Consider the following 12411-nt stretch of genomic DNA (forward strand, 5'->3'; position numbering starts at 1 on the left):
CAGACATATACAGGAACGTCCATAGCAGGCCAGTTGGTAACCTTAAAGAATAGGAAATAACCCAACATCCCTCAACAGGAACATGAATAAATAAACCGTGCTGTGTCCATACAATGGAATGGTGCAACCAAGTGAAAATGAATGGAGTTTGTCTTTGTGTATCAACCAGGAGCTTTTCTCAAACATAAGGTTGAATGAAAAAGCAAGCACATGTCTTTCTGCAACAGCTGGATACCATTTATATAAAGTTATGAAACACAAAGCAATACTAAGTATTGCCTAGGAATGGATACCTGTCATACAAGTATTAAAACACCTATGGGAATATTTACCATGGTAATCACCTCAGGTGAGAGGGACAGAGAGAGATCAAGGAAGGATACAGAGGGGTCCTCGACTATATCTGCAAGATTTATTTCATAAAGAGAAATATGTGTGTTAGTGAGACTGTGGAGAAACAGGAATCCCATACACTTTTGGTGGGAGTGTACACTGCTTCAGTCTATAAGGAGGGTGATTTGGTAACATCTATCAAAGTTACAAATGCATATACCCTTTGACCCATCTCTATACTTCTAGAAATTTTTGTATAGATATATGCACACGCCTACAAAATTAGGTATATACAAGATTTTACATTACAGTATTGTTTATAAAAGCAAAGGATTGGAAACAAGCTAATGCTATGCAGCTCTAAAAAGTGAAGGCATTGATATGGAAAGATTTCTAAGGTGCAGAACACTGTGCATTAGATGCTGCCATGTGCAAAAAGTGAGGGAGGGCAGGGAAACATATGTGGTATGCTTGCATATGCATAAAATATGTCCAGGAGGATATACAAGAGACTGGGGTCACTGGCTGCCTGTGAGAAGAGTGACTTGGGGACAGAAGTGGGAGACTTTTCATTGTAAGCCTTCTGTATATTTTTTCAAACATCTTCATTGGAGTATAATTGCTTTACAATGGTGTGTTAGTTTCTGCTTTATATCAAAGTGAATCAACTATACAAAAATATGGAATGCTTCACGAATTTGCCTTTCATCCTTGCACAGGGGCCATGCTAATCTCCTCTGTATCGTTCCAATTTTAGTATATGTGCTGCCGAAGCGAGCACCTTCTATATTTTTTTAAATTTTGATATACGCAAATATATTGCCTGTTCAAAGAATGACAAAATGTTAAAACTCTGAAGCTCAGGCAGGTTCCATAATCTCCAAGGCTGATGTCAGTAAGAACTGGGACAGAGGTCTGTGTTAACCACTCCCCCATGGTGCCTCCCAGACTGTGGTGGGTGTGCATCGGTGACAGTACCGGGCACCAGGACCTCCATTCCACCTGCACTACCTCTGTGGCCTAGAGCAGACCTTGTATATTTCTGGACCTGAGTTCCCATCACCCACATGAGGGGGCCCTTCCTGTTCAGACATGCTACTAGTTCCCATTCCTCAGAAGTGTTGCCTCCTAGCAGAAGGCTAGGGCCAAGAGGTACCTGGAACAGAGCACACAGGAATCCTGGAAAGGATTCCCACCCAAAGCTCCAAAATCCTGACCACAGTTTCCCCCAACAAAAGCCTGCTTGTACCACCACAGCAGCCTGCCAGCAATTACCCCCAGTTACAAACCCAGAGCCCAGCAAGGTCTCAATTAGTCTGAAAAGGAGCCCGAGGAGGGCCCGGTGCGCAGTATAGTGCCCACGCACTGTCTCCACCCACAGGGCGGCACACTCCTCTCAGTGAAGCCCAGGGCCTTGGATACCTGAGAGCCACGTCCTAGGGACATGGTCCTGAGGAGAAGGCAGTTGGCTCTCCTTCCCAGAGAGACCATTTCCTGCAGGGCCCAGTCAAGTGCTATGTCCTGAAGTGCAGCTCTCTCCCTGCACACACCACACACATCCTTCCCACTTACCACTTTCCCAGGCAAGGTGTGACATTTCCAGGCTATCATCCCCATCAACCCCAGATGAACATCCCTGGACGAACCTGCAGATAGAGGGATGCCCCAGGCTGATGCCTCTAAATCACCACTGTTATGGGCTTGGCTCAACGTGTTGGGAGGAGGACCAAATGCCCATCTCTTCCCAGGGAAGGATGGTCTCTGAATTCTTCTCAGAAGCATCCAAAAACAGACTTGTCCCTAATTTTCTTTGCAGGCCTAATCTTCTCTGCAGGTCTAATCTTCTCCTGCAAATTCCCTGAGAGGAACACCGTCAGGTTGCAGAGCCCTGGGTTTGGCAAGCTTTGAGGTTTTCATGAATTGGCCCCCATTCCCGTCTTCTTCACAGTGGGTGTGCATGGCTTTGACAAAGACTCTGTGCATATGTGTGTGTACAGAGATCTCAAGCCTCATACATGGTGTGACCATGTATGCGGGGAGGACCAGAGGTTATAGGAAATGGGCCTCATAAATAACAGCTTAGATTTGGTCAGATGGAAGGAAGGACTTCCTGACCTGGCAGCAACAGAGGCACACACTCAGAGGTGAAAATCAGGGTTCCAAAGTCAAACTGCCACTTAGTGGCTGGGGGCCTTCAGCAAGTTACTTAACGTCTGTGAGCCTCAGTTTCTTCATCTATCAAATGGGAATAGCACCAACCCCTCAGCTTACCACTGGACCCCCAGGGAGTTCAGTTGTCATAAAAATGAAATGAGACACAGCTTTGGGAAAGATCCCTAGTGTTCTCCTTACTTACTGCAAGTAATAAATCCTTCCTTCTCTTGAAAAAAAAAAAATGAAATGAGAAAACACATGTAAAGTCCCTGGTTCAAAATAAGTGTTTAATAAAGGATAGCTATCTTAACCCTTTATAATGAGGACAATAATAATAACAGCTGGAGGTACACAGTGGTCTTTAGAGAATGCTTTCTAGAAGGAAAAGGCCTGTTACAGCATGTCTGTCTGTATAACACTGTAATTTGTTCTGCCACTTTGGAAAACTGGCAATTTCTACTAAAACTAAACAGATGCCTACTCTCCTACATAGTCATTCAAGAGTAACGAAATGCCCTTCACAAAAAGACATGTCGAAAACATTGACAGTAGCTTTATTTATGATATCCCCAAACCGGAAACAACACAAGTGTCCATCAATAGGTGAATGGATAAGCAAATTGTGAAATATTACACAGCAATAATGTCTGATACACGCAACAAGATGAATGAATATCAAAAACATATTACGCAGAAGAAATCAGACTAAAAAGAGTACATGTGGTATGCCCCATTTATATGAAGCTCAAAGCAGGCAAAGTTCATCTATGGTGATAGAAATCAGAATACATGTTACCTTTGGTAGTAAGTATGGATGAGGAAATGACAGGAGGGAATCGTCTGAGGTGACAGAAATGTTAAAGCTCTGTATCTTGATCAGAGTGGTGGTTACATGCTATATTATATGTAAAAATACATCAAGCTGTACACTTGAGGTGCATATTGTTTACCATATGTAAGTTAAACGGCACACACACATACACACACCATTTTGGCATGATGGAAATCTTCTTCGGAAGCCCAGTAATAGGGAACATAAAACTCAGCCCTTCTCCCTTCCTCTGGACTTCATCAAAGCTAGGCATCTAAAACTGCCCTCCTACATGGACACTCTTTAGATGGTGCCCATTTGTGGAGAGAAATGTGAATGAGAACCAGGAGAAAGAGCTCTTTCAGGTATCCCCTCATGGGCCTGCTTAGGCCTCCAGACAGCAGGCCTTACCTTGCAAGCTAGCTGCCACAGATGCAGAGGCCTCTCTCTTTCTAGTAAAGTTACGTTTGACTGTTTCAGACACACCCTCGCCACGATCAGGGGGTGGAGGAGGGGTGGGGGAACCAGGAAGATGTCCTGTGTCCCTGCCTAAGGTTCAGCAGCGTGGCTGTACCACCGTAATGAGCAGATAGCCCCAGACAACAGAGGACTCTCAGATCCTGAGCCGGCCCTCTATGGTCCAGCCACTCTTCCCCACCTGCAGTCCCTTTCTTAGAAATTCCAGCTTCATAACAAGGAAAGTGGCATCTCTCAATTCTCTGTGGAGCACAGCCATGTTCCAATTCCACTACTATGCATTAAGCCCACCCTGGTGCGAAGCACTGAGTGAGAAGTGGAGGACACAGTCTCTGCCCATCAAGGCTTACAGTTTGGATGTGGAAAAAGGCAACTTTAAACAAGAATACATCATGCTCTCAAGCATGTGTTTGGGCCTACTGTCAGGGTACTCACTGTTCAGAGCTGAAGAAAATGGCTTTGGGCCATGGGAGTCACAGCCATAGGACACCAGAGGAAGCTGGCCAGCAGCTCCTGCCACCCTAGACTTCTCTCTCTGGGAGCATCCCAGAGGTCTTTGGAAGGGAGAGGTCCTGACATGGCCCAGGAACCACCCCTTCCGCCTTTTCTTTCTGAATTAGGCTCAACCAGGAAAAAGGTCTGCAACTGCACTGCAGTCTGCCTGGTACAGGGTAGGGCGTACACTGCTTGGGGCAAAGAGGTGCTGATGGACTTGAAGCCCAACATCAGTAAGGTAAGGAGGAACCCAGAACTCTGGCCTGCTGCCTCCCAGCCCAGCCACCCACAGGCCCGGGGTGGGGTGGGGGGGAATTCAGCAAGATACTTACCAACTGGAAACAGCTCTCAGCTCTGGTCTGTGAGTTCTTCCCCAGAATGGGTAATAGTGTCCTCTCTCCCTCTCTCCCTTTCTCTTTCCCTTTCTCTCTCTTTCTCTCTTTCTCTCTTTCTCTCTCTCTCTCTCTCTCTCTCTCTCTCTCTCCACTTCCCTACTCTTTCTCACTCTCTCTCCCAAGCACATATTTGGGTAAGTGACTCTGCTAATCCTAACCAGGCAGAATAATACCGGCTGGCCTGGGGCCTGGTGCCGTGTGGGTGTGTGCACGGGAGAGAACCATGCAAACCTCTCTGCAGCCTGTCAGTTCGGGCAGCAAGCACAGCTACAAGACAGAGACGAAGCCTGTGTGAGTGGCCTGTGTGTGTTCAAGGGCATCAGGTATACGTTCTGTACCTGAGCTTCTCAAAAGAACTCTGAACAGCAACCTCGCCATGGTGACATCCAGGTGGCAGCCCAGTCACCCTAACCACAGGCCAAGGACATCACAGAATCAGCAGGCTTCTGGGAGTCAGACTTGCAGACATGGAGCCAAGAGATCAGTCTTGAGATAGCTGGGTGTGGGAGTGTGTGAAGAGGCTTAGAGTTCCAGCATCAGACTGACAGGTTTTCCACCAAAATGTGCAGGATCTGAACTAGTATATGTGACAGGTTAGAGTGAGAGAGTAGTGGGGGAAAGGAGGACTGGAGGGGATAACGGGGGTTGACTGAGAGAGAGATGGATGGAGGAATGTGACCTGGGTAGAAAGACCTGGAGTCCGTGGGGTGGGGTGGGCCGGGATGGTGCTGACAGCTGTTGAGGTGTGGAGTCGCGCGGGTATGTACTAATCACCACGCGTATTCAAGCTTCCCTCTTCCCGCCGTGGCGCCGCAGAGAGTTCCCTCTCGCCCCGCAGGAGCGGGGAGTGGCGGGTGTTCGGGGGCCTCCGCCGGCGGCGGCTCGGGGCCAGCTGAGCGGGGCCAGGGAAGCTCTGCCTGCCTCGGGTCCGCCGGGCGGCTCACCTGGCGGGGCCCGGCCTCCAGGCTCCCAAGGCGCGGGCCGCTCCAGCGCTGTTGCAGGATTCCCGGCCGTGGGAAGAGGAGCGCCTCGCTCCATCAGAGCGGTGGGCACAGCTCGCTCCGGCTGTCGGGGCCTCCGCCGCGCGGGGCGGACGCGGGGCCGGCGGCCGCGCTAGGTCGGCGGGTCTCCACGGCGTCGGCCGGCGGTGCTCGGGCTGGAAGAACAGAGCCGCAGCTGCGGGCCGCCGGGAAACCCGGGCCGGAGAGGCTGGGAGCTCCGCCCGGCCCTTGGACGTGGGCACCGCCCCAAGGTCACTGAGCAGGAGCCCTACGCGCCGCAACGCCCTGGGGCCCCACACAAGCCTCGGCGCGGTCTGTCTTGCCGGCGGGATCCCGACCTCGCCCAGAAGCAGGGCCCTACCCAGCCTGCCCAAGAGGGCTGAGAAGTAAACCAAGGCGCGCCCCACCGCTTCCTGGAGAGATTGGTACCTGGGAGCAGGACTCCTCTTCCTTCCTACTCAGAAAATCCTTGAAAGTAACCCCTTCCTTCACCCCCAACCCCTACACACACACACACACACACACACACACACACACAGTCCTTAAAGGCTGAAAAGGGAGCCAAGTTTGGAATTCAGGGAAGTGATGACACACACAACAATGCTGTCACACCTGGCTGCTGCAGGCCAGCAGCGGAAATGCCTGCAAGGGGGAGAGAGGGAGAGGGAGAGAGCGAGGGCGCCAGCCTGGGTGGTCAGAAGAAAACAGAGGAGAGAGCAGCCCCCCACCCCCCAGCTGTATTTGCCCCTGCCAAGGCCCTGGGGGAGGATGGGCAGTGAAGTCAATCTGCAGCAGCCCCAAACCCAACCCACACCACTCCCACCCATAGCCTGGGCACTAATGGGGGTAAGGAAGAAGAAAACACCTTCGCTCTTGCTCAGGAAGCAACCACAGAAGTTTTGAAGAAGAGCTGCTTGCCCCGGCGTATGTTGGAAGCAGTGAAAGAAAACAATCAAGCCACTTGGGACCTTTTCAATGGCGGGTGGAGAAAGGTATTTAGTGAGGTGAGTTTAGGAGAGCCCTGCTCGCTCTTACTGTGGTGCTCAGGCCAGGCTGCCCTGCTGAGCTCCCTGGAGTCACCTTCAAGATGCTGAATTCCAAAGAGCCTGATCACCCTGTCCTCCTTTCCTTTAATCTCAGAATGCAGAGCAGGGGCCTGAGTGGGAAGAGGCCGCACATGAGGGTGGCCTGTGGATGCTGGGGAAAAGGCCCAGAGGCCACCAGTGGCTCTTCAGGCTTCCTCAGAGACTGGGCAGCTTGGGAGGAAGAGGTAGTGACAGGCATTGGGCCAGCCACTCCAGACATGCCAACCACTACACACACCCACATGACATCCATTCAGTTCACCTTCCTCCACAAAGTATCCTGGCCCCGTCGGCGACAAGGGGTTTGGGGCATGAAGATTCAAAACACCGGCCAGCTCTCTCACACTTTATGATTGCAGACTTTTTGTTAAGGCTGAGTTAACTGTTAAAAGACACACCTGACTATTTTGCCAGCACTGATTTCCCCTCAGACAACCTCCCTGCATGCAACTGGGTCCCAATCAGACCTCTGCTGAAAGTAGGTGAGAATTCACCCCTCAGCCCTGGAGAAAGATCGAACAAATGTCTTGTCAGGAGAGAGATTTGAACAAGTACCTCCCTTACAGCCTGTGTTTTTCTTCCTAGGCTGTGATAGATTATATACACCGGCAGCGAGAGAGGCAGGAAGAATCGAGAAAGAAAGAAAAGGGGAAATGGGGAAGGGAAGGAAAGAATAAATAAAGGAGAGAGAGGAGGAGAGAGAAAAGAGGAAAAAGAAACAAGATGCAATATTCATGAGCCACATTTACTCTGATACATGATACACATATACCATTACGTATCTATAAGTATAAATGTGTTTTACCCCATAAATATAAATATCACACCTTGTATACGTGCATACCTGTGTTTCTGCACCAGCACACGCACACCCGGACAGCTGGTATCTCACATGTCACAAGAACAGACCCTCCCCATGACTTCTATTTGTGATGCGGTGCACATACATATACAGTCCCCCAAAGCCCCACGGCAACATCTGCGCCTGTGTCGGAGCAGGAGCAGAGTGGGGTCTACTTGGTTAAAGGGAGTCTCTGTGTGTTAAAGCACACATCCAACCCGTAGGATTACGAAGCGGTCACTGAGTAGGGGTCTGGTCCCTAGGTCCAGGAGCGGCGCAAGGAAGGGTGCAGGGGCTTCAGGCGGAGCCCCTGGGCCCCTCTTCCCAGCGATCTTCTTCCCTGGCTCCGTCCCGGCCCAGTCACTCTGAGAGCGCAAGGGACAGGCCAGGCCGAGGTTTCTTCGTTCAGTGACACGCGTTTCTGGGCTGAATTTCCCAAAGCCAACGCGCAGCTCTCTGCACCCCACCCTCGTCCGGCCCCCTCGCCGTCCCGCCCCTCCCCCGGACCGGAGCTAGAAGTTTAGCCCCAAGCCAGCAGCGAAGGGCAGAGCAAAGGAGTCGTTTTCTTTCACCTGGAAGCTGCGAGGAGGCTTGGCGCGCCTCTCCCCTTTAGGGCTCGAGCTCCCAGGACACGGGCCGAGTGCAGACGGACCCCGCCGAGGCCCTCGGCATCTCCCGGCCCAGTCCGCAGAGCGAGCACCGACAGATTCAAGGGCTTGTGAGAGCGTGAGCGCGGCTGTCCGCCGGGCCCCCTAAGCTCGCTGGGAGGGGGCAGGCCGGTCCGGGCTGTGCGGGGCGTTTACAAAAAGTGACTTGGAGATGAACTCTCCCATGCGCGACTGGCCGCCCCGCTATAGGGGCGAAGGCGCCTGACGCAAGCGGAACTCGGCGGAGCCCATACGAATCAGAACAGAGCGAGGCTCCTGGCGCACTAGGGACTCCAGGAGGCAGCTCCGCCAGAGACGCGGGTCTTGCCTCGGGAAACCGGAGGGTGGGGGGAGGGGAAGAGCGCAGAAAAGAAAACCCACCGAGGCGGGGACTGGCCTGGGCGGGGAGGGGCGGCGGAGCCGGAGCCCCTCTCTGTTGGGCGGACTCCCCATGGCCAGAGGCTGAGTTCCACTCCCGCCGACCTCTCCCTAGGGGAAGAGAAAGAAGAGAGAGGCGCGAGAGGCCGCCAGCGAGAGCGCGGGCGGCATCCGCAGTCTCCAGAAGTTTGAGACTCTGCCGTGAGCCGACTTGTGCGCCGGGACTCTTTGCCGCGCCAGCGCCAGCGCCAGCGCCAGCGGAAAAGAGCAGGGACTACCCGGCCGCGGCGCGCCGGCTTTGTCATGATGGCTAGCTATCCCGAGCCCGAGGACGCCGCGGGGGCCCTGCTGGCCCCGGAGACCGGCCGCGCAGCCAAGGAGCCCGAGGCGCCGCCGCCGCCGAGCCCGAGCAAGGGTGGCGGCGGCGGCGCCGGGACAGCCCCGGAGAAACCGGACCCGGCGCAGAAGCCCCCATACTCGTACGTGGCGCTCATCGCCATGGCGATCCGTGAGAGCGCAGAGAAGAGGCTCACGCTGTCCGGCATCTACCAGTACATTATCGCCAAGTTCCCGTTCTACGAGAAGAACAAGAAGGGCTGGCAGAATAGCATCCGCCACAACCTCAGCCTCAACGAGTGCTTCATCAAGGTGCCGCGCGAGGGCGGCGGCGAGCGCAAGGGCAACTACTGGACGCTGGACCCTGCCTGCGAGGACATGTTCGAGAAGGGCAACTACCGGCGCCGCCGCCGCATGAAACGACCCTTCAGGCCGCCGCCCGCGCACTTCCAGCCGGGCAAGGGGCTCTTTGGGGCCGGAGGTGCCGCGGGTGGCTGCGGCGTGGCAGGCGCGGGGACCGACGGCTACGGCTACCTGGCGCCCCCCAAGTACCTGCAGTCCGGCTTCCTCAACAACTCGTGGCCGCTACCGCAGCCGCCCTCGCCCATGCCCTACGCCTCGTGCCAGATGGCGGCGGCCGCTGCGGCGGCGGCCGCAGCAGCGGCGGCCGCAGGCCCGGGCAGCCCAGGCGCGGCCGCTGTGGTCAAGGGGCTGGCGGGCCCGGCTGCCTCGTACGGGCCGTACTCACGCGTGCAGAGCATGGCGCTGCCTCCCGGCGTAGTGAACTCGTACAACGGCCTGGGAGGCCCGCCCGCCGCGCCCCCGCCGCCGCCGCCTCACCCCCACTCACACCCGCACGCACACCATCTCCACGCGGCCGCCGCACCCCCGCCGGCCCCGCCGCACCACGGGGCCGCCGCACCGCCCCCCGGCCAGCTCAGCCCCGCCAGCCCGGCTACTGCCGCGCCCCCGGCGCCCGCGCCCACCAACGCACCCGGCCTGCAGTTCGCCTGCGCCCGGCAGCCCGAGCTCGCCATGATGCATTGCTCTTACTGGGACCACGACAGCAAGACCGGCGCGCTGCACTCGCGCCTCGATCTCTGAAAGGCCAGGGCCCGCCGGCTGCGAGGATGCAGGAACGCGCGACGCCGGCCTTGGACGCAGCCACCGCCGCCAGCCAGACCGCGCGCCCGCTGGGGCCGCCCCCTGAGCCAGCGCCCACGGCCCCTCTGCGCCTCCGCGCTCCCCTCGGCTCCTCTTTGTCTCCGCTTCTCCTCCTGTGCTCGCCTCCCTGCCCTCTATGCCCTTTCGCTCCTTCGGCCTGCAGGCCGCCTCTCCACCCGTTTTCTGCAGGCCTAGTCTTCTCCGGGCGCCCCAGCGTCCGGGCTGGACACCGGTTGCCAAAATTCACGGCGGAGAGGAAGTGCCCGGGGCCGAGGTGCAGCCGGGCGTCGGCGGCGCAGACCTCCTGGCCTTCTCTCACAGGTCGGTGCGCTCGCGCTCGGCTCTCTCCGTCCGGCTGCCGCGCCATCCTTGGCTAGAAGCGCCGGCCTGGGCGGGCAACGAGACCCGTGCCGACCGAGAAAGGGACGAAAGTGTATGTGCTCCGCTTACCCTCTTGGAGCTGTTCAGAAGCCCCTTGCTGGGGCCCACTGGGCCGGGCGGGGGTTGGGCCGGAGCAGGGAGCCGGGGCCGCCTCTCTCGGCCGCCTGCGCTCGGGTTTACACGGCATCCGGGCTCGGAGAGAGGCTGCGTTTCCCCCACTCTCCATCCCGGCGCTTCGGGCCCCTTCAGGCCCGGGCGGCTGGCTAATGTTTCGCTAAAAAGATGGGGAGGGCTATTTTAGATGATATCAAAAAGTATATTTTTTAAAAGAAAAATCTCACCGGAAAACCGGCCAAGTATTGTGGCCTTGGAGTTTGCTAAAGCAAAACATGAAAATGTTCTCTACAGGAGATTTGAAGTAGAATTCCTGTCGGCCCTTCAAAAAGCTGTGTTCAGAGAGGTAGGAGAATATGCCCAGTAACAGACGGTTTCCTCTGCAAACCAGAGGATTTCCCCCCTCAACCTATCTTTTAAAAAAATATCAAAAATTTTCCCCTATCTTCCGCTGCAAACCCCCGAGCGCCGGGAGATCACTGCCTGCCTGGCGGAAGCTGCAGGGACAACTCATCCCCTCCCTGATTTTTGTTTTTCAAACGTCTTGCTTCTCCCACCTTGGGCAGGAGAAATGTGAAACCCGGCAGCAGTCGGACCAGGCGGGCTTGTGGCCCCGAGCCTGCTGGCCCAAAACTCTAGACCTGGTTGTTCTGTAGTGTGTCGTTTGGAGGACCAAATTTTTCTAGAAAGAACTAGAGCACTTTTGTTGTTTTGTTGTTTGTTTGTTGTTGTTTTGTCTTGTCGATTCCCGAATAAATTTTTTGTTCTTTCTTTTCACACGGACTTATATTATTTATGTCGCGCCTAAGTTTGTTCAGCAGCTAGTTAAAAGAGGGAGATTTTCAGCAAAAATTTATCCTTTTTCAGATAAACAAGGTTTGAGGGCAGCCAGAGTGGGGGACCTTTGTGGTTGTCGCTGCTGCTTTGTTTTCCCGGGGATTGTTTGTTTTCTGTGTCATCGCTGGTCTGTTGAGGCTGTTTCACGTCATCGCAGAGACATTATTTGCCGTGGTTCTTTCACAAGGCGTGACTGTATGTAGGATTTGTTCTATTTTTGCATCCATGCAAGTTTGAACTTTACCTCCTCCACAGCCGTGCTAGGTGTATGGGCTGTGTTTTTATTATATTGTCTTCATGCTTTTCAATTCTTCCAGTTAAATCTAACAGCCAGAAGAGTTTATTCCAAATAGATAAAATCCTGGTTGCGGAAATGCTCTGTAAGCTGCAAACCTCTGTACAAATGTAACGAGTGACTGATTGCCTTATTTTTAATGGTCAGAATTCATTTACCTTGAGATATGTGTAAGAGATTTGGGAATATCAGAGATAGGTGAACATACGGCCTGACTGTAGAAATGTAATCTTTTCTCTCTCTTTTTCTTTACTGAGACTCTTCGAATAACGAATTCAGACCGGTGCTTCCGCGCAGGCACACGGGAGTTCGACCGGATTACAGGCCGGGGCTGAGAGGGGGATTAGAGGTGGTCGGCGTTCAGTCGTTCAGTGGGATGACAAGTATCAGCCAACTCTTGCTGCCACTGCAGCGGCGCAGCTTGAGCTGGACCCCGCTCCCAGCCACGTGTTGCTCACTGCCCCCCACTCAGCCTGTACAGCAGTGGCCACAGGTCCAGGCCGACCAGTAAGCCGGGAGGAGCTGCCCGCGGCAAGGAATGAGCCTGCAGGCCTCCCACTTCAGCCTATACTGGTGGTTACGCCTTGGCAGTGTTAGAGTGGGAGCCCTGTTATGTGTCGTTGGCCCCAAGGGGAAGTGGCTCAGGCTCAGAAATCCCACTTCTTCC

At 54.5% G+C, this 12411-nt stretch overlaps 1 protein-coding gene and 1 non-coding gene across 2 annotated transcripts; one reads left to right on the plus strand and one right to left on the minus strand.

Moving 5' to 3' along the window:
• Nucleotides 1–1007: 1007 nt before the first annotated feature.
• On the minus strand, nucleotides 1008–1114 carry LOC132365650 (U6 spliceosomal RNA). The gene has a single exon (XR_009503173.1). It is a non-coding gene; the product is annotated as a U6 spliceosomal RNA (small nuclear RNA).
• Nucleotides 1115–8920: 7806 nt separating this feature from the next.
• Nucleotides 8921–10057, plus strand: FOXL2 (forkhead box L2). Its single transcript, XM_059921905.1, has one exon. It carries the CDS (start codon nucleotides 8921–8923, stop codon nucleotides 10055–10057), a length of 1137 nt encoding a protein of 378 aa, XP_059777888.1.
• The last annotated feature ends 2354 nt before the right edge of the window (nucleotides 10058–12411 follow it).

This window comes from Balaenoptera ricei, chromosome 4, assembly GCF_028023285.1.
Source record: "Balaenoptera ricei isolate mBalRic1 chromosome 4, mBalRic1.hap2, whole genome shotgun sequence".
Taxonomy (NCBI): domain Eukaryota; kingdom Metazoa; phylum Chordata; class Mammalia; order Artiodactyla; family Balaenopteridae; genus Balaenoptera; species Balaenoptera ricei.